Source organism: Taudactylus pleione, unplaced genomic scaffold (genome assembly GCF_031769625.1).
Source record: "Taudactylus pleione unplaced genomic scaffold, aTauple2 ptg000548l, whole genome shotgun sequence".
In the NCBI taxonomy this organism is placed as follows: Eukaryota; Metazoa; Chordata; class Amphibia; order Anura; family Myobatrachidae; genus Taudactylus; species Taudactylus pleione.
In genome coordinates, this window is record NW_028284950.1 from 1,606,484 (window position 1) to 1,629,495 (window position 23,012).

At 42.3% G+C, this 23,012-nt stretch overlaps 1 protein-coding gene across 1 annotated transcript in view; it reads left to right on the plus strand.

Moving 5' to 3' along the window:
* Positions 1-22,070, plus strand: part of SETD7 (SET domain containing 7, histone lysine methyltransferase) — a 48,125-nt gene extending 26,055 nt beyond the window's left edge. Inside the window, exons 6-8 of the mRNA XM_088451451.1 lie at positions 7,152-7,269; positions 19,623-19,780; positions 20,204-22,070. Of these exons, the coding sequence (XP_088307577.1) occupies positions 7,152-7,269; positions 19,623-19,780; positions 20,204-20,384 (457 nt within the window). The 3' untranslated portion in view covers positions 20,385-22,070. The remainder of the gene's footprint in view (positions 1-7,151; positions 7,270-19,622; positions 19,781-20,203) is intronic.
* The last annotated feature ends 942 nt before the right edge of the window (positions 22,071-23,012 follow it).

Here is a 23,012-nt window from a genome sequence, read left to right on the forward strand (position 1 = left end):
CTTCATGCGTGTGCATTAATAACGTGTAACAGGTAATGTATGGTTGTGTACACATGTTATTAATGCAAACGTTTGACATACAGTGAGAGCTAGAGTACTAATGTAGGACTAATATTAGCTATTCAGGAAGTTGGTTATCTCCTACCCTAGCCGCACCTCCAAGCAGAGATCCCTGTGCCATTAGTGCATGTCCATTCTAGTATCTCAGATTTGGTCAAATGCCTTTATTTAAACTTGCTTCTCATTTTTTTTAATAGATTGTTTTCCCTTTCTTGGAAGTTTAATTATACCAGGGCAAAATGCATTTATTATATGGATGTAATTCTCTGAACTAATATTGTATCTTCAGGAAAAAAAGCAATAACATCTTCAGTAGTGAAGCAGTTTGTGTCTTTTCCAAAAGGTTTGTGGCCATGAATGGTGTGGGAAGGGATTATAAATTCTAGTGTACAGGGGAATACAGTGAGGATTACAGATTCTATAAGGGAATACAGGGGGATTATAGATTCTAGGGACCAGGTGAATATAGAGGCGATTAGAGATTCTAGGGACCAGGTGAATATAGAGGCGATTAGAGATTCTAGGGTCCAGGTGAATACAGGGAGGATTAGAGATTCTAGGGTCCAGGTGAATACAGGGAGGATTAGAGATTCTAGGGTCCAGGTGAATACAGGGAGGATTAGAGATTCTAGGCTCCAGGTGAATACAGAGGAATTACAGATTTTAGGGTCCAGGTGACTATAGAGGGATTACAGATTTCTGGGCTCCAGGTGACTATAGAGGGATTACAGATTTCTGGGCTCCAGGTGAATATAGAGGGATTACAGATTTCTGGGCTCCAGGTAAATATAGAGGGATTACAGATTTCTAGGCTCCAGGTGAATATCGAGGGATTACAGATTTTAGGATCCAGATTTTAGGTGAGTACACTGGGGATTACAGAATCTAGGGTCCAGGTAATTACAGGGGATTCTAGGGTCCAGGTGAATACAGGGGGGTTATAGGGTCCTGGTGAATACAGGGGGGATTTTAGGCTCCAGGTGAATACAGTGGGATAACAGATTTTAGGTTTGAGGTGAATATAGAGGTATTAGATTACTGGGATCCAGGTGAATATAGAGGGATTACAGATTCTACGGTCCAGGTGAATACAGAGTCTAGGCTCCACGTGAGTACAGCGGGGATTACAGACTATAGAGTCCTGGTGAATACAGGGGGGATTTTAGGCTCCAGGTGAATACAGGGGAATTACAGATTTAAGTAATACAGAGAAGAGGATATAGTTTAGAGTCCAGGTGAGTGTTGGGACAGTGTAATTTGCCATTTTCAAGGGTACTATATTTGTGTTGTGTGAATTTAGAATTTGTACAATACACTTACACACCAGCTTCATCTCCACTTTTAAAATCCTTCAATAGACCTTGTTGGTCATAGAAAGGCATGATTTCCTCCAGACCAAATATCTTCAGTTCTGGTAATCTTGTTATATGTTAACTACTTTTAGTGATCATTTGAGGCAGTCTACTCAAGTATATTAAAATGACACTAAACCTATATTTTCACTCCACTTTGTATGCCCTAATTATTAAGAGATGAGATCTATAACTATGTCCATTTACAATGCAATGTAGAGCAATGTTGTTTTATCTTTCACACCTACAGATGTGTCCTCACACACTTGGCCTTAATACATCTTGCGGCGCGAGATGCCTGGCGCGAGTGAGCCGCCAGGTCCAATGCGACTTGGCTTGCGCCAAGCATATTTTTCACACACAAATGCATCTTAATCGGAAGGGACAAACCCCTTCACTAGACTGCCGTGATCAATTTGATATGTGACACTTGTATATCTGTGTGTGACTCAGTCTGTATACGAAGCACAATGGAATTTGGTGTGGAAAAAAGCTGCAGCCGCTGCAGGGTAGCACTTCATATAAAGATTCAGACTCAGTCGCACAAAGATGCACAAGTTTTGCATATTAAATTTATCAGTGCAGTCTTGTGAAGTGGTTTGTCTCCATTTGCGAATAAGACACAATTTTGGGTGTAAAAGACGATTGGCGCAAGCCGAGTCGCATGGGATCTGGCGAGCCTAGGTAGGCAATATACTGTAGCAAAAACTAAAAGTTAAATATCCTTTTAAAATTTCCTAATTTTTCGGTATGTTATGCTACGTCTATTTAATAACTTTTGCAAAAATGACTGTCCTAATCCCTGGGACCGTTTTGTATCTTTTTTTTTTTTTTTAAGATGGCAAAAACTCTGCTACCAGTTTGTATTGTCAAATTATATTTATTGTTCAGTTACAACTCAACCATTAACCTAACTAAACCTAAAAAGAAGACTTGGAGACTGAGATTGGCGAAATTGAACTCAACGCTTTATTTGAGCACTGCATCTACTTGGCAACAGCTAATTTTATACCAATTAAAGAGGGCGGAGATTTGCCCCTGATGTATTCGATGTTGTGGAGGAACCACTCCCTTTTACTTGGCAGTACCTGTCCCAATGATCACTGAAGACGACTGGGTATTCCCCTCCTATGGTATATAAAGATCAGAAGGCACTCACCAGACTTGCAGATAAAGTTTTTGTATTTACTTAAGCACTTTCATGCTAACTCCTTTGCTTGGTGATGTAATGTCTTAATGGTAGTCTTGACAAATGTCCAAAATGTGGACCGAAACATCGACCCCTGAAGCCGTGAAAATGCTTAAATAAACACAAAAACTTTTATTTGCAAGTGTGGTGAGTGCCTTCTGATCTGTTTCTATATGGAGTAGTATGAAGGTGTTTATCCTTGGATCACTACTTGAAGTCTGCACCCCAGCAATCATAAGATCAGAATGTGAGTGCATTATACCTACAACTACTATATATTTATAATATACATATACGTACATACAGCGGGTAAAATAAGTCTTGAACTCATCAACATTTTTCTCAGTAAATATATTTGTAATGGGGCTATTGTAATGAAATTGGTAACGAGACACCTTTTTATAAGCCATCAGTTGGGACTGAACCATCTTATATTAATTTGCACTGACAAGGGGCAGGATTGCTTTCTAATTACTGATAGATTTTAGCTGGTGTCTTGGCTTTCCATGCCTTTTTGCACCTCCATTTCTTCATGTGTTCAATACTTTTTCCCTGTGTCATTTCACATTATTACACATAACTTAATTTTTGGACATCTATGGTTTTATTCCTTTGCATGTGTGGATTGCATGGGTTGTTGCTGACATTTGGTGAAAATTTAATTACAATAGCTCCATTACAAATATATTTACGAAGAAACATGTTGTGTTCAATACTTATTTTACCTGCTATGTGTGTGTGTATGTGTGTGTGTATGTATGTAACATTGTAATATATATATACATACATACAAACAGTCAGGTCCATAAATATTGGGAAATTGACAGAATTTTCATATTTTGTCCTCTATTCACCACCACAATGGTTTTAAAATGAAACAAACAAGATGTGATTTAACTGCAGACTTTCAGATTTAATTTGAGGGTAATTACATCCAAATCAGGTGAACGGTGTAGGAATTACAACGGTTTCTATATGTGCCTCCCACTTTTTAAGGGGCCAAAAGTAATGGGACAAACTTAACAATCCTAAATCTAACTTTCACTTTTTAATACTTTGTTGCAAATCCTTTGCAGGCAATTACAGCCTGAAGTCTGGAACGCATAGACATCACCGGATGCTGGGTTTCATCCCTGGTGATGCTCTGCCAGGCCTCTACTGCAAATGTCTTCAGTTCCTGCTTGTTCTTGGGGAATTTTCCCTTCAGTTTTATCTTTATCAAGTGAAATGCATGCTCAATCGGATTCAGGTCAGGGGATTGACTTGACCATTGCATAACATTCCAGTTTTTAGCCTTAAAAAACTCTTTGGTTGCTTTTGCAGTATGCTTCGGGTCATTGTCCATCTGCACTGTGAAGCGCCGTCCAATGAGTTCTGAAGCATTTGACTGAATATGAGCATATAATATTGCCCGAAACACTTCAGAATTCATTCTGCTGCTTTTGTCAGCAGTCACATCATCAATAAATACAAGGGAACCAGTTCTATTGGCAGCCATACATGCCCACGCCATGACACTACCACCACCATGCTTCACTGATGAGGTGGTATGTTTTGGATCATGAGCAGTTCCTTTCCTTCTCTTCTCTTCCCATCACTCTGGTACAAATTGATCTTTGTCTCATCTGTCCATAGGATGTTGTTCCAGAACTGTAATGGCTTTTTTAGATGTTGTTTGGCAAACTCTAATCTGGTCTTCCTGTTTTTGAGGCTCACAAATGGTTTGCATCTTGTGGTGAACCCTCTATATTCACTCTTGTGAAGTCTTCTCTTGATTGTTGACTTTGACACATATACATCTACCTCCTGGAGAGTGTTCTTGATTTGGCCAACTGTTGTGAAGGGGTTTTTCTTCACCAGGGAAATAATTCTTCTGTCATCCACCACAGTTGATTTCCGTGGTCTTTTGGTGTTGCTGAGCTCTCCGGTGCGTTCTTTCTTTTTAAGAATGTTCCAAACAGTTGATTTGGCCACACCTAATGTTTTTGCTATCTCTCTGACTGGTTTGTTTTGATTTTTCAGCCTTATGATGGCTTGCTTCACTGATAGTGACAGCTCTTTGGATCTCATATTGAGAGTTGACAGCAACTAATTCCAAATGCAAGTGTCACACCTAGAATCAACTCCAGACCTTTTACCTGCTTAATTGATAATGAAATAACGAGGGAATAGCCCACACCTGTCCATGAAATCAGCTTTTGAGTTGATCGTCCCATTACTTTTGGCCCCTTAAAAAGTGGGAGGCACATATTGAAACTGTTGTAATTCCTACACCGTTCACCCAATTTGGATGTAATTGCCCTCAAATTAAATCTGAAAGTCTGCAGTTAAAGCACATCTTGTTTGTTTCATTTCAAAACCATTGTGGTGGTGAATAGAGGCCAAAATCTGAAAATTCTGTCAATGTCCCAATATTTATGGACCTGACTGTACATACATACATACATACATACATACATACATACATGCATACATACATGCATGCATGCATGCATGCATACATACATACATGTCGGTTTGGCACTCCAAATGTGAGCTGGTATTGTTGCTGCGTGCCTTTAAAATGGTGTATACAGAAGATAAAGAGAATCACCCCACGGGGTGAAACAATGCACGGCACTGCAGATCAGTATAAAAGCAACTTTGCTTCAACGTTTCGGGGCTCGGCTCCCGTCGCCAGGAAGACATAGACATGCAGTTCCGTGCATTGTTTCACCCCGTGGGGTGATTCTCTTTATCTTGTTTCTTTGTGTGTGTATATATGTATCTCTATCCATTCAAAAGTTTGGGGTCTCCCAGACAATTTCGTGTGTTACATGAAAGCTGATTTTTATTTATCAGATGAATTGCAAAATGAATAGAAAATATAGTCAAGACATTGGCAAGGTTAGAAGTTATTTTTATTTGAAATAATAATTTTGATCTTCAAACTTTGCTTTCGTCAAAGAATGCTCCTTTTGCAGCAATTACAGCATAGCAGACCTTTGACATTCTAGCTGCTAGCTGTAAATTTGTTGAGGTAATCTGAAGAAATTTCACCCCACGCTTCCTGAAGCATCTCCCACAAGTTGGATTGGCTTGTTGGGCACTTCTTGCGTACCATACGGTCAAGCTGTTCCCAGAACAGCTCAATGGGGTCGAGATCTGGTGACTGCGCTGGCCACTCCATTACAGACAGAATACCAGCTGCCTGCTTTTTCCCTAAATAGTTGTTGCATAATTTGGAGGTGTGCTTTGGGTCATTGTCCTGTTGGAGGTGGAAATTGTCTCCAATCAAACGTTGTCCACAGGGTATGGCATGGAGTTGCAAAATGGAGTGATAGCCTTCCTTAGTCAAAATCCCTTTTACCTTGTACAAATCTCCCACTTTACCAGCACCAAAGCAGCCCCAGACCATCACGTAACCTCCACCATGCTTGACAGATGGCGTCAGGCACTCTTCCAGCATCTTTTCACTTGTTCTGCGTCTCACAAATGTTCTTCTGTGTGATCCAAACACCTCAAACTTCGATTCGTCTGTCCATAACACTTTTTTCCAATCTTGCTCTGTCCAATGTCTGTGTTCTTTTGCCCATATTAATCTTTTCCTTTTATTGGCCAGTCTCAGATATGGCTTTTTCTTTGCCAATCTGCCTAGAAGGCCAGCATCCCGGAGTCGCCTCTTCACTGTAGACGTTGACACTGGCGTTTTGCGGGTACCATTTAATGAAGCTGCCAGTTGAGGACTTGTGAGGCGTCTATTTCTCAAACTAGAGACTCTAATGTACTTGTCTTATTGCACAGTTGTTCACCAGGGCCTCCCACTTCTCTTTCCTGTTTAGAGCCTGTTTGTGCTGTTCTTTGAAGAGAGTAGTACAAAATGTTCAGTTTCTTGGCAACTTCTCGGATGGAATAGCCTTCATTTCTAAGAACAAGAATAGACTGTCGAGTTTCACAGGAAAGTTCTCTTTCTGGCCATTTGGAGAGTCTAAGCGAACCCACAAATGTGATGCTCCAGATACTTAACTACCTCAAAGGAAGGACAATTTTATAGCTTCTCTAACAAGCAAACCCATTTTCAGCTGTGCACAAGGGTTTTCTAATCATCCATTAGTCTTCTAACGCTCTTAGCAAACACAATGTACCATTAGAACACTGGAGTGATGGTTGCTGGAATTGGGCCTCTATACACCTATGTAGATAGTCCTTTAAAAAACAGACGTTTGCATCTAGTATAGTCATTTACCACATTAACAGTGTATAGAGTGTTAATTTAATATTATCTTATCTAATTGAAAAAATAAACAGTGCATTAAATAAGGAAATTTCTAAGTGACCCCAAACTTTTGAACGGTAGTGTATGTATGTGTGTATATATATATAAGTATGTATGTATGTATGTATGTATATATATATATATATATATATATGTGTGTTTATATGTATATATATGTATGTATGTATGTGTGTATTAAATAAAATCTCCATCTGACAAAATATTGTTTATAGTTTCTTGAGTCATTTCTTAATTTTGGACTTGTGCAACTGAAGTTGATTGCTTTGTTTTCTAGAGTATATGTAGCAGACTCTCTGATTTCCAATGCTGGAGAAGGTCTCTATGCTAAAACAGTCGCTGGGCCTCATACTGTGATGACCTTTTATAATGGAGTTCGGATTACGCATCAAGAGGTATGAGTTCTGTAGCTAATGCTGGTCAAATTACTTTTGTGCTACCCCTATTAGTGCATTCTCCCAACTATCTACCCCTATAAGGATATGCGTGCTCCCAACTATCTACACCTATAAGGATATGCGTGCTCCCAACTATCTACCCCTACAAGGACATATGTGCTCTCAACTACCTACTTCTATAAGGACATGCGTACTCCTAACTATTTCCTCAGTAACACCACATAATAGAAATGAGCTCACTGACCTACAAGCTTTGTAGTACAACAGCACAGACAGTATTAGTTGTATCTGTATTCCCTTCCACCACATTTTTGCTGTGACCTATCTGCAATCTGTACAACTTCGCAACTTTAATTTTTGGACTAATTGCTTTTAGAAGCCTCTTGTGGACCTTAGTGAAGCACTAGATGCAGATGCCCACCACCTCTCCCAATTATGCCACAATAGCTCTTATTCAAAAATCTGGGAAGAACCCAATCTTGGTTAGGTCTTCAAGAACCTTATTACTCCAGCAGACAGTTATTTTAAAACTTTGTCACAACAGCTAAACTAGACGTACATTATTCCTGGTATAGTAGGTCTACACTGATAAACATCGGACAAGTGTATACTACCTTTATGCTCTGCATGATGCCATAAAGCAGGTGGAAGCAAGTGATGGTAACTGTTTATTCTGCAAAGGCCTTTGACTCTGCAGAGTGGCCCTTTTTGTGAGCTACTCCACAGAGGTTCACAACTTCCATCCTCATGGCCTTTACCTGCTTGCCATCTGCTAATGGTATAAGTTTATTTATTACTGAAGTTATTTATATAGCACACACAAAGTCACATCAGTCTCTGCCCCAGTGGAGTATGCAGTCTATATTTATTGCCACATGGACACTCATACACTAGGGTAAAAAATATTTTAGGTCTGAAGCCAGTTATCTCACCTGTGTGTTTTTGTATTGTGGAAAGAAATCGGAGTATCCGGAAGAAACTTGTGCAAACATATAAGCAATGAACTGATAGGGAACATTTACAGAGGTGGTAGATCTTTTGCACTTGGAACAGGGTGCTATATATGCTGGTCCTAGTTCTATGTGGTCTCTCTCTTCAGGCTGTGTACAAATGAAGAAGGTTCTGTCTGCTGGCTCCTGGGCCTGCACTCTTCTTTCTTGACTTCAGGGGAGATTTGTTAAAAGAAAACATGAGGAAGCCGGGGCATAACTAGACCTAGGGGGGCCCATAGCAAAATTCTCCCTTCCCCCCTGCACCCTCCTCACTTCCCTCTCCTCGACTTACCTACTCCGTGGTCGCGCTGCGGATTCATTGCTTACTACATATCACAATTTTGTATTGAGATCATTTGAAATCTCTGGTCACAACTAGTGTTTGAAAAAGTCAGTGTTCTAGTTAGGCATTTAGGGCCTGATTCAGAGGTGACTGCAGTGTCGATGTTGGACACCACAAGTGGGCAATGTTTTAAGTCTGCACTTGCGCTCATGTCGCACTGCGCATGTGACTCCATTGTTCTCGCCGAAAGCCTCCAGAATGAATTTGGACACAGAGAGAATCAATTTCAATGGTCATTTCTGGCTGCTAACTGGGGTGGCTAGCCAGATGCAGGCATGTTGCAGAAAAAGATGCAGTCGTGGTAGCATTAGCTTGCACCTCTAAATCAGGCCCTTAGCCTCTAGTATGTGCGCAATTTACAACATGCCATTTCTCGTAGGTTGTTACATTTCCCCCATCAACTGCACAAGTTTCAGAAATCTTCAACATGACACAAGAAGCAGAGAAAGATCTGAATATTCAATTACCCAATTTTCTTCAGGGTCCATAGGGGGTCCACAGGGTTGACCTTTGGGTATAGGTTGGGAACCAAAACCGGGCACCACGCAGTTAAAGCTTTCAGCTCCCAGGATGCACTGGATCCACTCTCCCTATAACCCCGCCCCCAAGCCAGAGGCACCTCAGTTTGAGTTGGTGCCGCAGTTGGTCACCGTTTGCGCAGGGAGGCTGATTAGCAGCCCCTAAGCTTAATTATATTTTATGAGTTAAACATTTTTCTTTTACTTTTGGTCTCTTCAGAACGGCAGCGTCTGACTGTCCATTGGACGTCCAAGCTGCCACTCTCTTATCCTGCCGGCACCGCAATGCCAGTACAGATCTGGGGATCTCGGCGGGACCCCAGAGTCTGTGCTATCCGGACTCTGCGGGCACCCAGGACTGCTGCCGGATCGACAGAGAACAAGTAAGGTCGCGGATCACTGCGGTGATCCACACATTTATGCAGTCCATTGCCTCCGGTTGTTGGGGACACACCAGTGGCGCTGGTAGTGGTGGCGGGCCCCTCACATACCCCACGTGTCCACTAGACCACCAGGGACTTAACGTTCGGCAGCGGGAAGCCGGCGTCCCGGGGGTTAATAGCCAGCCAGGGGAGGCAGCCTTCCCTGTTAGTGGCTCCTCCCCTCAGCTCAGCGTGCCTTTCCAGTGTATGGTCTGGCGTCCCTGAGCTGCTTCCTATGTGGGCCATGCTTCCTCTGAGGTCTCCAGGCGGTCATTTTATCTCTATGGTGCAGCAGAGAACTCCTAGGACGGCAGTTGGTCCAGTCCCCCTGCGTACCTCACCATTTGGGTTAGTGTACACAGCGCTATAGCCTCCCCAGACACTGAGGGGTCTATTTACTAAGCAGTGTTAGGAGACAGAGTGAAAAGTGATAAGGTGCCAGTCAATCAGCTCCCAATTGTCATTTTTCAAATACAGCCTGTGAGATGACAGTTGGGAGCTGATTGGCTGGCACCTTATCACTTGCCACTCTGTCTCCTAACACTGCTTTAGTAAAGAGACCCCTGAATCTGGGCAGTTGAATGTAGTGCCATTTGCGGTATATTATATGTAATGTATTTTATATATATATATATATATATATATATCTATTTCTGCATTGTATGCAACTTATGCTAGCGCTGACTGTCTGTGCTTTTTCTCTCATCTGTCAGTGTATATCTATCCCTTTTCTTTGCAATCTGCCCTAATACAGGTGTACTTAGGGTGGTTCTGAGACCTCACATATATATACTTGTCAATATTTGTGAGTTTGGTCACATACTGTTGCATACTGCTCGTTGCCATATTTTAGGTGGAACTGTGAGTTGCATACGCTAATAGTGGGTCCCTGCAGCTAATATTAGCGGCAGTCAGGACCAGTATTGCGCTACTTGATATTTCCACAATGATTGTTGGTCAGATATGTCTGACCAGGTAATAGAGCACGATACTGCACATATTTTTGCTATCCAGCAAGTCATGTGCTGCAGATGTGAGTACGGTGGATTTGACTCAGGGAAGGTTATGTCTAAGGTGCCATTAGGTGCGGGGCCCTTAAAGGACCCCCCTTGGGCGGTTTGTTTTTTCTCAAGACCCTGGCCTCCATTGCGGATCGCCTGGCGGCCCCCATAGTTGTAGCCCACTTGGGGTTACTTCAACATGCTACCCTTCCCTCTTAGGGTATCTCGCAGTTCTTGCAGTTTACCCCTGTGACACAGACTATCGCTCCCTACCGGGGTTTTTCACAGTACATGCAGTCCCCTCAGGTACCACAACAGTCTGTCATTTCCCTTGCAGGGTATACCATAACAGCCACCCTGGGTGGATGTCGTTTCTGTGAAACACAAAATGGCATAATAAACATAGATCATCAGCCAAGGGTGAACTGGATGATGTATCGGACTCCTATCCCTCTCACACAAGGGGGAGCCTAAATAAAGTATTAATATCCCTGCTTTGGTGCTGGTGGTCAAGTCCATCCTAGTTATAGAGGATGTCGATCCTGCACCTAAATCAAATCACCCTCAGTTTAAGCATTAAAGTGTCTTCGGCTGTGTTCCCCTTCTCTGACCAGCGGGTGGATAACATGGCGGGAGGCTGGCTATCGCCAGATAAGAGGTATCACAATAGCGTTTGGCCTCATGTTTCCCATTCCCTGAGGGTCATTACAAGTAATATTAATCACCTCCTGGGATAGATTTTCACGTTACTCGTCTGATTAAGAGAGCTGCTACGCCTCCCATTCCTGCCCTGACGGATTCTACAGGAGATTCGTAGGTGGTAACTTTGCCTGAAATCAATATACTCGCTTTCAGGGACTGTTGCCCGTCCAACCATGGCTATCGCATGGTTGGCTAAAGCTATTGAGTGCTGGGCTGATGCACTTGTAGAGCTTTTTCCCTCAAAAACTTCTGGGGATCAGATGTCTTTTGTTGCTCACATAAAAAATGCAGTTTCATATGTTGGAGTAACAACATTGGATGCCAGTCTCCTAGCCTTCAGGGTTTCGGCTGCGACTGTATACGCCGCCATACTCTATGGCTGCGCTCATGGAAGGCATAGGTGGACTCCGATAGCAACAAGATTGTAGCAATGTTGGCAGTATCACTAACTGCAAATTTCCTCCTTCAGCTACTCCCACTACAAGGCCTCGGACTAAATCTGTTTAGGCTGTTCCTGAGGACAAAAAGACTTAAGGCCAGTCTCCACGAGGGCCGCCATACCCGGTACCGAGCAGACCTGGACATCCAGACACCCTGCTTCTAAACCTAAGGATAAACCTTCAGCTTGATGGGACAGGTCTTCATCTGGCGGATCCCAGAGTGAGATACTGACTTTTTCAGTTTGCCCAGTGCTGGTGTCAAGTCACCACGGATGCTTGGGTAAGAGTTGAAGTTTCTCACGGGTATGCCCTCTCATTGCTCAGACGGGCTCCCCGCATGTTTTGCTACACAGGCCCTTCTTCAGAACCGAACAATGCCTTACAAAGCCAGAAAACTATACAGTCCTTGCAGTAAGCAGGGGTAATTATGCCAGCCCCACTATCTCAGCGAGGGACTGGTTATTCTACTTTCTTTCTGGTGCAGAGGCCGAATGGTCCTCCTTGGCATATCCTCTATCTCAAATCCCTGAACCAATTTCTAAAGGTGCCTAGGTTCAGGAGGGAACCCCTACGCTCCATCATTCGAGCTATGGAGCCTGGGGACTTTATGGTATCGCTGAATATTCAGGACGCGTACCTACAGGTACCTATAGAGCCCTCTCATCAGCGTTAGATCAGGTTTGCTGTGCCACAGCAACACTTCCAATTTTCGGGCTCTGCCCTTTCGACTGTCCACAGCCTCACCGGGGTTTACCAGGTTTATGGCTTTTATGACAGCCCACCTGTTCAGGGTATCCGACTACTCCAGTATCTGGACAGCCTCCTGCTCTTAGCAGGATCACCAAGGTACTTTAAAGCCATTTACAGTTAACCATTGCTTTCCTTCACAAGCACGAATGGTAAATCAACTGGGAAAAGTCCTCCCTGAATCCCTCACAGGGTATGATTCATCTGGGAGCCCTGCTTTATTCTCAGAATTGGAGAATCCTTCTGACGTCAGACAAGATCTCCACTCTTCAACTACGAGTGCGTGGATGTCTCCACAGTCAACAAGTGTCATTATACTCTGTAATGCGGGTTCTGGCATCCAGGGTGTCTACCTTCAGAAGGGTGGAATATGCTCCGTTCCATTCCAGGCCTTTGCAAAAACTGATCCTCTCCAGATTGAATGGGTTTCTCCATCGGATCACTGTTCAGACGATGATGCTCTCTCCGGAGGTGCATCTGTCTCTATCTGGGTGGCTATAGCCATCTCATCCAGGGTAATCCTTACAACGGACGCCAGTCTCTGGGGTCGCAGTGACCGGTCCGCACTCCTTTCGGGGCAGTTGGACGTCTGTCGATTCCGCCCTGCCAATCAACTTATTGGAACTTCAAGTTGTCTTGGGCCCTCATTTTGGCCTAACACAGTGCCTTGCAAAAATATTAACCCCCCCTTGGCTTTTTACCTTTTTTGTTACATTACAACCTGTAATTTATTTTTAATCTGAATTTTATGTGTTGGATCTGCACAAAATAGTCTAATTTGGTGAAGTGAAATGAGAAAAATATATATAAAAAAGAATCTTTATAAATAAAATTCTGAAAATTGGCATGTGTATATTTAATCACCCCCTTTGCTATGAAGCCCCTCAAGAGTTCTGGTGCAACCAATTACCTTCAGAAGTCACATAATTAGTGAAATGAGGTCCACCTGTGTGAAATCTAAGTGTCACTTGATCTGTCAGTATAAAAACCACCTTTTCTGAAAGGCCCCAGAAGCTGCAACACCACTAAGCAAGAGACATCACTCCATGAAGACCAAGGAGCTCTCCAAACAAGTCAGGGACAAAGTTGTTGAGAAGTACAATTCTGGGTTGAACTATAAAAAAAAATATCCAAATCTTTGATCCCCCGGAGCACTATCAAATCCATCATCATCAAATGGGAAGAACATGGTACCACAACAAACCTGCAAAGAGAGGGCCGCCCACCAAAACTCACAGATCGGGCAAGGAGGGCATTAATCAGAGAGGCAGCACAGAGACCAAAGGTAAACCCTGAAGGAGCTGCAGAGTTTCACAGCAGAGACTGGTGTATCTGTGCATGTGACCACAATAAGTCATACACTCCATAGAGCTGGGCTTTATGGAAGAGTGGCCAGAAAAAAGCCATTACTTAGTGATAAAAAAAAGAGTTAGCTGCTCTGGTCAGATGAGACTAAAATTTTACTTTTCGGCCACCAAGGAAAACGCTATGTGTGGCGCAAACCCAACACATCCTATCACCCCAAGATCACCATCCCCACAGTGAAACATGGTGGTGGCAGCATCATGCTGTGGGGATGTTTTTCAGCAGCAGGGACTGGGAAATTGATTTGAGTCGAGGGAAAGATGGTTGATGTTAAATACAGAGATATTCTTGAGCAAAACCTGGTTCAGTCTGCCTGTGATTTGTCACTGGGACGGAGGTTCACCTTTCAGCAGGACAATGACCTGAAGCATGCTGCTAAAGCAACACTTGAGTGGTTTAAGGGGAAACATTTAAATGTGTTGGAATGGCCTAGTCAAAGCCCAGATCTCAATCCAATTGAGAATCTGTGGTCAGACTTGAAGATTGCTGTTCACAAGTGGAAACCATCCAACATGAAGGAGCTGGAGCAGTTTTGCCTTGAGGAATGGGCAAAATTCCCAGGGGCAAGATGTGGCAAGCTCATAGAGACTTATCCAAAGCGACTTGCAGCTGTAATTGCCGCAAAAGGTGGCTCAAGAAAGTACTGACTTTAAGGGGGTGAATAGTTATGCACGCTGAAGTTTTCTGTTATGTTGTCCTAAATGTTGTTTGATTTACAATATAAAAAAAAACACAACTTCACAGTTGTAAGCATGTTCTGTGAATGAAATGATGCACACCTCCAAACAATTCCAGGTTGTGAGGCAACAAAACATGAAAAATGCAAAGGGGGTGAATACTTTTGCAAGGCACTGTACTTCACAGTAAACCTGTAAAGGTTCAGTCCGACAATGTCACAACAGTGGCTTACATCTAGGAGACACTCGTAGTTGGGCAGCAATGACAGTAATGTCACACATTCTGACTTAGACCAAGGGTCTCCTCCCGGCCATCTCTGCAGTGTTCATTCCGTGAGTTCTCCATTGGGAAGCGGACTTCCTCAGCCGTCATGACGTGCATCCCGGGGACTGGCCTCTTCTCCAAGAGACATTTCAACTCCTAGTGAGCAGAGGGGACCTTCCGGAGGGTGGTCCTCATGGCCTCCTGACTCTATCACACACTGCCGCTGTTTGGGTCCAGAACTAGAGGTACTGAAGCAACCTTTGGTGACGCGTTGTCAGTGAAGTGGACCTTCCAATTTGTGTACCTGTTTCCTTCGGTCTTCCTTGAGCTCTTCGGAAGTTCAATCGAGATGGTGGTACTGTCCTGCTGGTGGCTCCAGATTGACCCAGACGTCACTGGTACTTAGATTTTTGGAGTCTCTCCATCGACACTCCGTTCCTGCTGCCTCAATATCCAGACCTGTTGTCTCAGGGTCCTTGCCTTTCCCTGGACCTGGATAGTTTGTCTATGACTGCATCCCTACTGTGGTCCTAAGGCTTCTGTGGCTCTGTCATCATCGGGATGTTTAGAGCGCATAGGCCAGCTTTTGCTGGAATCTACCACAGAATGTGGCATACATAATTCTTATGGTATCGTACCTGTAGCGATTTCCAGAAGTTCTGGCATTCCTTCCTGCTGGCTTGGGTCTAGCCCTCCGCCTGGCTTCCCTGAAAGTGCGGGTCTCTGCACTGTCAGTATGGTTCGGATGTGGAATTGCTCCACTCTCGGGTATCCAGATCCTCCTTCAGGGTGTTTTCTGGATTCTACCTCCCTTTATTCCCCCCTAGGGGCTCCTTGGGATTTGGTAGTGGTTCTTTGTGCCCTCCTGGGTCCTCCATTTGAACCACTAGTTTTGATAGCCCTTACGTGGTTTATGGCTTAGACTGTCTTTCTTATGGCGTTTGCATATGCCAGAAGAGTGTCTGAATTGGGAGCGTTCTCATGTGGCTCCCTCTTCTGGATATTTCACCAAGACAGGGTTGTGAGTCGCACTTGCCCTGTGTTTCTTCCTAAAGTGGTTTTTAAGTTCCATATTATTCAGGAGCTTATTGTACCGACATTTCAGTCTCCAGACCTCTCAGTTGGGGTGGCCTCATTGACTGTGGTCCGGCCTCTCAGGATTTACGTGGTCCGTTCAAGTTGCTTCAGGAAATCGGACTCCTTATTTGTGGTCTATGGATTTCACAGGAAAGGATTGCCGGTCAATAAACAGACATTGGCTAAATGGCTTTGTATGGCTATCTCAGGGGCCTACACATAGGAAGGCCTTTCTGTTTCTGGTGAAGCTTATTCTATTCGGGCTGTGGGCCCCTCGTGGACGGCTCGCTGTGGCGCCTCGGCTGTTCTGCCTTGCAAGGTGGCCACGTGGTCTTCTGTTCAGACCTTTCTAAGGTTCTATGCATTGGATCTCTTTTCCTGTCGGTGCTTCTTTTGGGCGACGGATTCTCCTCTCAGCACAGGAGCGGCCCCACCCTTATAAGGACTGCTTTGGGACATCCCCAAGGGCAACCCTGTGGACCCTGAAGAAAATGAGATATGGTAAGAACTTACCCTTGTTATCTCTTTCTTCGAAGTCAATAGGGTCCACAGGGTAGCCGCCCTGACGCACCTGGCTTCATATGGGCTGTGTTACTGGTCACCGGTTTCCCATCTCCTTCTCTGTGAGTGTGATTTTTGAGTATTCCAATCTTCTCCCTCTTCCTTTCCTCCTTTGGCTACTTACAAACTGAGGTGCCTCTGACTTGGGGGCGAGGTTATAGGGAGAGCGGACCCAGTGCATCCTGGGAGCTGAAAGCTTTAACTGCGTGGTGCCCGGATTTGGTTCCCAACCTATACTCCAAGGTCGACACCTGTGAGACCCTATGGACTTTGAAGAAAGAGAGATAACAAGGGTACGTTCTTACCATATCTCTTATTATCTGTCTCTCCCTTTTTTTTTTTTTTTTTTTTTTTTTATGGTAGTGTGTGATCCGCGCTATTTTATGAGGGAGGAGAAAAAACAGGGATTGGGAGGTATCCGGGTGGGGAAAGAAGGTATTGCGGCTGCCACAGATCAATGTGATCCCTTTCTTGATCACTCAGAGATATGAATAGAAATGTATGGATTTGTCTTGAAGGGCGCACACAAGGAAAGTAGGGAACGGGAAGGGTTGGCGAGAATATACAGTATTGTATTAGAGATGTGTCTGTGCGCTGCTGTCCACATAAATAATCGGTACTGTGATAAACTTGGTTCTTATAATATATTTATTAAGTACAGGCAAATTTTACATGAAAATTGATAAAATTATGTAAATTTGTGTGATCTATGAGCTCTCCTGTTTATCCTTTTTCTTGCTTGAGTATGCATAGTATGTGTTTAGGTCTTTTATAAAAACATTTAGGCTGAAACAAATATCAATTCAAAAATTAGGCTCTTAAAATAAATGAAGTACTAATAATATAATTATGAGGTATGTGGATATTGAGGTATGTAGAATTTGTAGTATAGAAATAAGTATGGGTAAAAATATGAGAGATGTTGTTCAGAGTGCTGCACACACTATCAGGGGTATTCAATATGGGAGCGAAAACTCAGTTTTTGCGTTAATATCGCACCTATGACGTCATTATCGCAGGTTTTAGTTTTACACCGTATTCAATTTCAAAGACTTTTTGCAGGTTCGAAAAGTCTTTGATAAAAAACAGGGATAAGTTTTCACCATTGAATATGTGTCGATAAAAAGTGCAGAATTGGGGTTTAGGGGTGCAGGCTTAAAAAAAAAATAGCCTGCACCCCTGGGAATGACATTTAAAAAAGCTGTGTCAAAAAAAGTTTTTGTAAAAAATAGGGACACCCCAAAAAATTAATTTAAAAATTGGGGTGAAAAAAAAAATGGGAAAAAATTGTTTTAACAATAGGGAAATAGGTTCAGGGCTATTCTGCAAGTATGCGGCAGGTGTTTTCTAGAATAGATTTATAGCGCCAGGTGCACAAATGCAGAATTTTTAAAAACTTACTTTAGGGACATGAAAATATGCTAGTACCCATTTTCATGTACCCCAAATTTGATGGGACCACTTAAAACGAAAAAAAAAATAACCTAAGTGCTATTCTGCAACACTTCTTCAATGTCGGGAAAAAACACCTGCTGTGGCTATTTAAATCCCCGACTTTCATTTAAAGGCTAAAACGGGGGTACTCATAGTGATCCCCCATGTTTTTACAACTTTAGGGGGATTACTACAATTTTTTTAAGGAAGATTTTGTAACTTTACGCAAAGCCCACTTCGCAGGCTCCCGTTTTCGTTAGTTTCATATTGAATACGGGGATAAGCGGGCGCGCGCCCGATACTTTATCCCAGGTAAAAGCTCTGATATGAAACGTAAACTTCGACAGCGAAGTTTACGTTTCATATTGAATTCCCCTCATTGTTGCTAAAAATCTCAAGACTCAGAGGGGAATTCAATATGAAACGTAAACTTCGCTGTCGAAGTTTACGTTTCATATCGGAGCTTTTACCTGGGATAAAGTATCGGGCGCGCGCCCGCTTATCCCCGTATTCAATATGAAACTAACGAAAACGGGAGCCTGCGAAGTGGGCTTTGCGTAAAGTTACAAAATCTTCCTTAAAAAAATTGTAGGAATCCCCCTAAAGTTGTAAAAACATGGGGGATCACTATGGGTACCCCCGTTTTAGCCTTTAAATGAAAGTCAGGGATTTAAATAGCCGCAGCAGGTGTTTTTTCCCGACATTGAAGAAGTGTTGCAGAAGAGCACTTAGTTTATTTTTTTAGTTTTTTTAAGTGGTCCCATCAAATTTGGGGTACATGAAAATGGGTACTAGCATACTTTCATGTCCCTAAAGTAAGTTTTTAAAAATTCTGCAATTGTGCACCTGCCGCTATAAATCTATTCTAGAAAACACCTGCCGCATACTTGCAGAATAGCCCTGAACCTATTTCCCTATTGTTAAACGATTTTTTCCCATTTTTTTTTTTCCACCCCAATTTTTACATAAATTTTTTGGGGTGTCCCTATTTTTTAAAAAACTTTTTTTGACACAGTTCTTTTTTAAATGTCATTCCCAGGGGTGCAGGCTATTTTTTTTAAGCCTGCACCCCTAAATCCCAATTCTGCACTTTTTTTCAACACCTATTCAATGGTGAAAACTTATCCCCGTTTTTTATCAAAGAACCTGCGAAAAGTCTTTGAAATTGAATACGATGTAAAACTAAAACCTGCGATAATGACGTCATAGGTGCGATATTAACGCAAAAACTGAGTTTTCGCTCCCATATTGAATACCCCTACAAGTTTGCTAAAATAGCAATATATAAATGACCGTAGTAACTGCTTCACTATTGAAACGTCTTGTGAGGACGCAGGACTTATGTCTCCAGCTGTTTTGGCACTCAGCGCTAACTGGTCAGCCCAGCGGCAGCCATATGTGTACCAGATGGCTCTAAAGGTTTGGAATCACTTTGTACAGGAAAAGTACTGTACAAGTGAACTTTATAGCAAGGCCAGCGGAGACCTCTAATTACTTATGCAGTTCTTCCCCGGTCCAATAGGAGACTTTACCCCTGGTCAGTCTGTCTAAACAAAGAACACTACTCTTTATATTGAGGCAAAATACTGCACACACCTAGTGGAGATTTGAGCAGGATGGCAAGTCTATTAGATGGGCTATACTACACTGAGCCAGCCAATCAGGACTAGATTTCACTGATCTAATGTGCAAGGACTTTATGAGCTAATTCCTCTTGTGACTTTCAAAGAGGCAGAGCTCTGCTCATGCCAACAGCAGAACTTACAATACAAATATATTACATATTTTTTCTGGTTTCATCAATAGGTTGACAGTAGAGACTGGTCTTTGAATGGCAACACAATTTCTTTAGATGATGAAACTGTAATCGATGTGCCGGAGCCTTACAATATGACTAACAAATATTGTGCATCCCTGGGACACAAGGCCAACCACTCCTTCGCCCCTAATTGCATCTATGACACGTAAGTGTGAACCTTCCTACCACCTGACAATTCTGAAACCGATGAATGTTTTGTCCCCATACTAGTTGTCTATTTACAATGTCACATTTCCTGTTGGAAACAAAGATGACCTTTTTAAAGACCATTAGAAATTACAAGTAAAGATATGATGGCTTGTTTATATTACTCACTTTCATAGCCAGCGACGGCAAACTATGACTGGCTGTATGAGTCCTGTTTTTAATGGGTTTGCTTCAGTGATTTTAATAAGATTTTAAATTTATAAGTAAACTCTTCCCTGCTTACTGTTTACTTCTGAGAGTAAAAGAAAATGCCTTGTGCTTCCTACCCTGCCAGGTGGGCACATGTGGAAATTCCCTTATTTATCAGTAGAGATAAAGATGTGTAATATAAGTGTTTGAGGATTTTATAAATCTTGTTTAGGTTTGTCCATCCCCGGTTTGGATCTATCAAATGTATCCGAACCATTGCAGCTGTGGAGCAGGATGAGGAACTTACTGTGGCCTATGGCTATGACCACCACTCTACAGGGAAAAATAGCCCAGAGGCACCAGGATGGTACCTGAAGCAGTTGAAAGCATTTCAGCTGTCGCAGCAGATGTGAACACTTTCCCTGTGCTTTGGGTAACTGGATCTATGCATTGCTTTCCTGCTGAAGATTTCTGGATGATTAGAGACTACTTAAAATTGCAGCAGATTTAACTCCATCTTCAGATATTTTTAGCTATTAGATTTCACTTGTACTCATATTAAACATAGTGGTGTGACATTATCTTACCTTTAAAAGAAAAAAAAAGAAAGATAAAAAAAGATAAAGCTTTTTAACCACTAGGAAAAGTATCACGTTTTTTCATTTTTTTTTTGCAAGAAGAAAGTCATGGTGGAATTCTTCCTTTTGAGCGGTATACATATTAGAACTGGAAATATACAAACCTTTTTGTGTATATGACTTTGTGACGGTTACAACGTAACTACATTTAAATATTGGGCAATATAGTATACCTTTTTCTGCCATTTGAAGTTACAGTTGTGACTACCTAATCCAGACTGTTCTCTTTTTATTTCAGTACACTTTATACCAGACAGTAGTATGTTTTACATCTAGCACAGAGAAATTATTAAAAAAAAAAAAAAAAAAAAAGATCTTTTCTTTCCTCACATTTTATATCTTCTGTTGTTAAAGGATGTAAAGACCCTGAGGCTGTCGACAAGGTTCAGCTTGCCGAAATGCTCCAGAATGGAAATATGTGAACTGACGACGCTGACTGATAGGGTTCGGCGCTGCCAGGAGGGATAGGGTTAGGCTACGGGAGCGGAAATTAGGGTTAGGCACTAGGGGGAAACTTGGGTATTAGGGATAGAATACTCACTGGAACACCGCTGCTGAGACATCTGTGTAGAAATTATTATGTCGACATGGCCACTGTTGGTATGCTAAGTATGTCAATATACTGCATGTTGACAGTTCAACCACGTCGAACTAATGAATGTCGACAAGATAATGGTCGACCATTCATACAACACACACAACTGTTTTATAGATTGTGGCACAAGTTTGCAGTTGTCACAATTACAAAATATACACTGATATAACATCACCAGATTTAGAAAGACCGTTATGGTTTCTTATTAGAAACAGAAGTGTTATATGCGCGTGATGCTTGCAGGTTGAACCAGTGAGCTCATCCTTTGCTACTATGTTACTGCCACGTCTGATAATAAAATGAGTGGCTGTTATAAAAATAAAATTTGTCTGATTAGTTTCCAGATAGTCAGTTTGTGATTTATTGTAACGGGATGTGGTATGTTAGGTCGACATGGCCAAAATGTTGACATGCTTGGCACATAGCATCTCAGAATGTCGACCTAACATCCCCGGTGACCCAGCAGTCACTTACCATGTCTTGGCAGTAGTGGCTTCTGCAGCGGCATCTTCCAGGTCCCTGCAGCCATGTGACCAGCATGTGTGAGCATTTTACCCCTATCCCTAACACATTCCCCCTATTGCCTAACTCTAACATCGGTGGCCCCCTCACTGTCTGCATTCTGAAAATGCTGACCTTTCACATTGCAACATTTCAGATGTGAACATGGTGCCTTTTGACATGTTGAACATTCCAATGTCGACATTGCGATATCCAGTTCTTGTAAGCAATATTCACATGTACAACATCTGTCGCCTTTACCTTAGTTGTGTATATATACTGTACAATGGTGAAATCCAAATCACTGGTTACAATTATATAGAATAGGAGACTGGCAATGACCTTAAACTGTTGGAGCAGTCATTTTGGCAACCATCTGATTGCAGTCATGGAGGACATGCAGCATTCTATGCATGCGGTTCAGCCCTTGATGCTTGGTAAGCTATTCCTTTTTTATTACTCCGTTGTTAAACGGGAACTAACCGTGGTTGGCAGCAGTGACATACTGTAATAGCGATTCTTGCTTTTAGTTTAAAGGAGCTGCATTTATTGCTAGCTTATAGTAATAGACATAAAATATGGTAATACACAGATGTCTTTATACTGTACATCTATCCCTTTTTATATGGCGCGCAAAAATCCTTAATTTTGCTACTTTTCCATCACCTCTGTTTGCATTTAGTGTACTAGGTACTTAGGATTAGTTCATTTTGTCACAAAGGAATTAGTATAAAATCGCAGATAAAACATAATGATGCATGGCGTAGGTCACTCATATAGGATCTGTATTTTTCCACAGGCTGCATACATTTTCCTTCAATTTTGCAAATTTTTCCTCATTGTTGCATCTTTGCTACAAAAATACTAATCCTAATTACCTAGTACACTATGAGCAAAGGAATTGGTGTACGGTCGCAGATTAAGCATAACACAATGCAAGGCACAACTTACTCATATCGGATCTGTTTTATCAGAGATTGTGTACTTTTACCTCCATTTTGCCACTTTTTCCTTAATTTTGCGTCTTTGAGTGTACTTGGTACTTAGGATTAGTGTTTTAGCACAGCTAAGTCACGAAGTCCGTTGCACACTAAATAGTAGAGCTGAGCGGTTCGATCTTCCTGCCAAGTTCGGATCTTAGAGCGAGGTAAAATGTCATCTTCACGGACACCTCGTAACTTGGTGGGAAGATACCGAAACGCTCATCTCTACTAAATAAAGCTATTGGGCACGATTTCAGGAAAAGTGTATGTGGACAAATCTGTAGCCTAATAAGACCTTAGTCAAAAGATATTTTCAAGGGCATT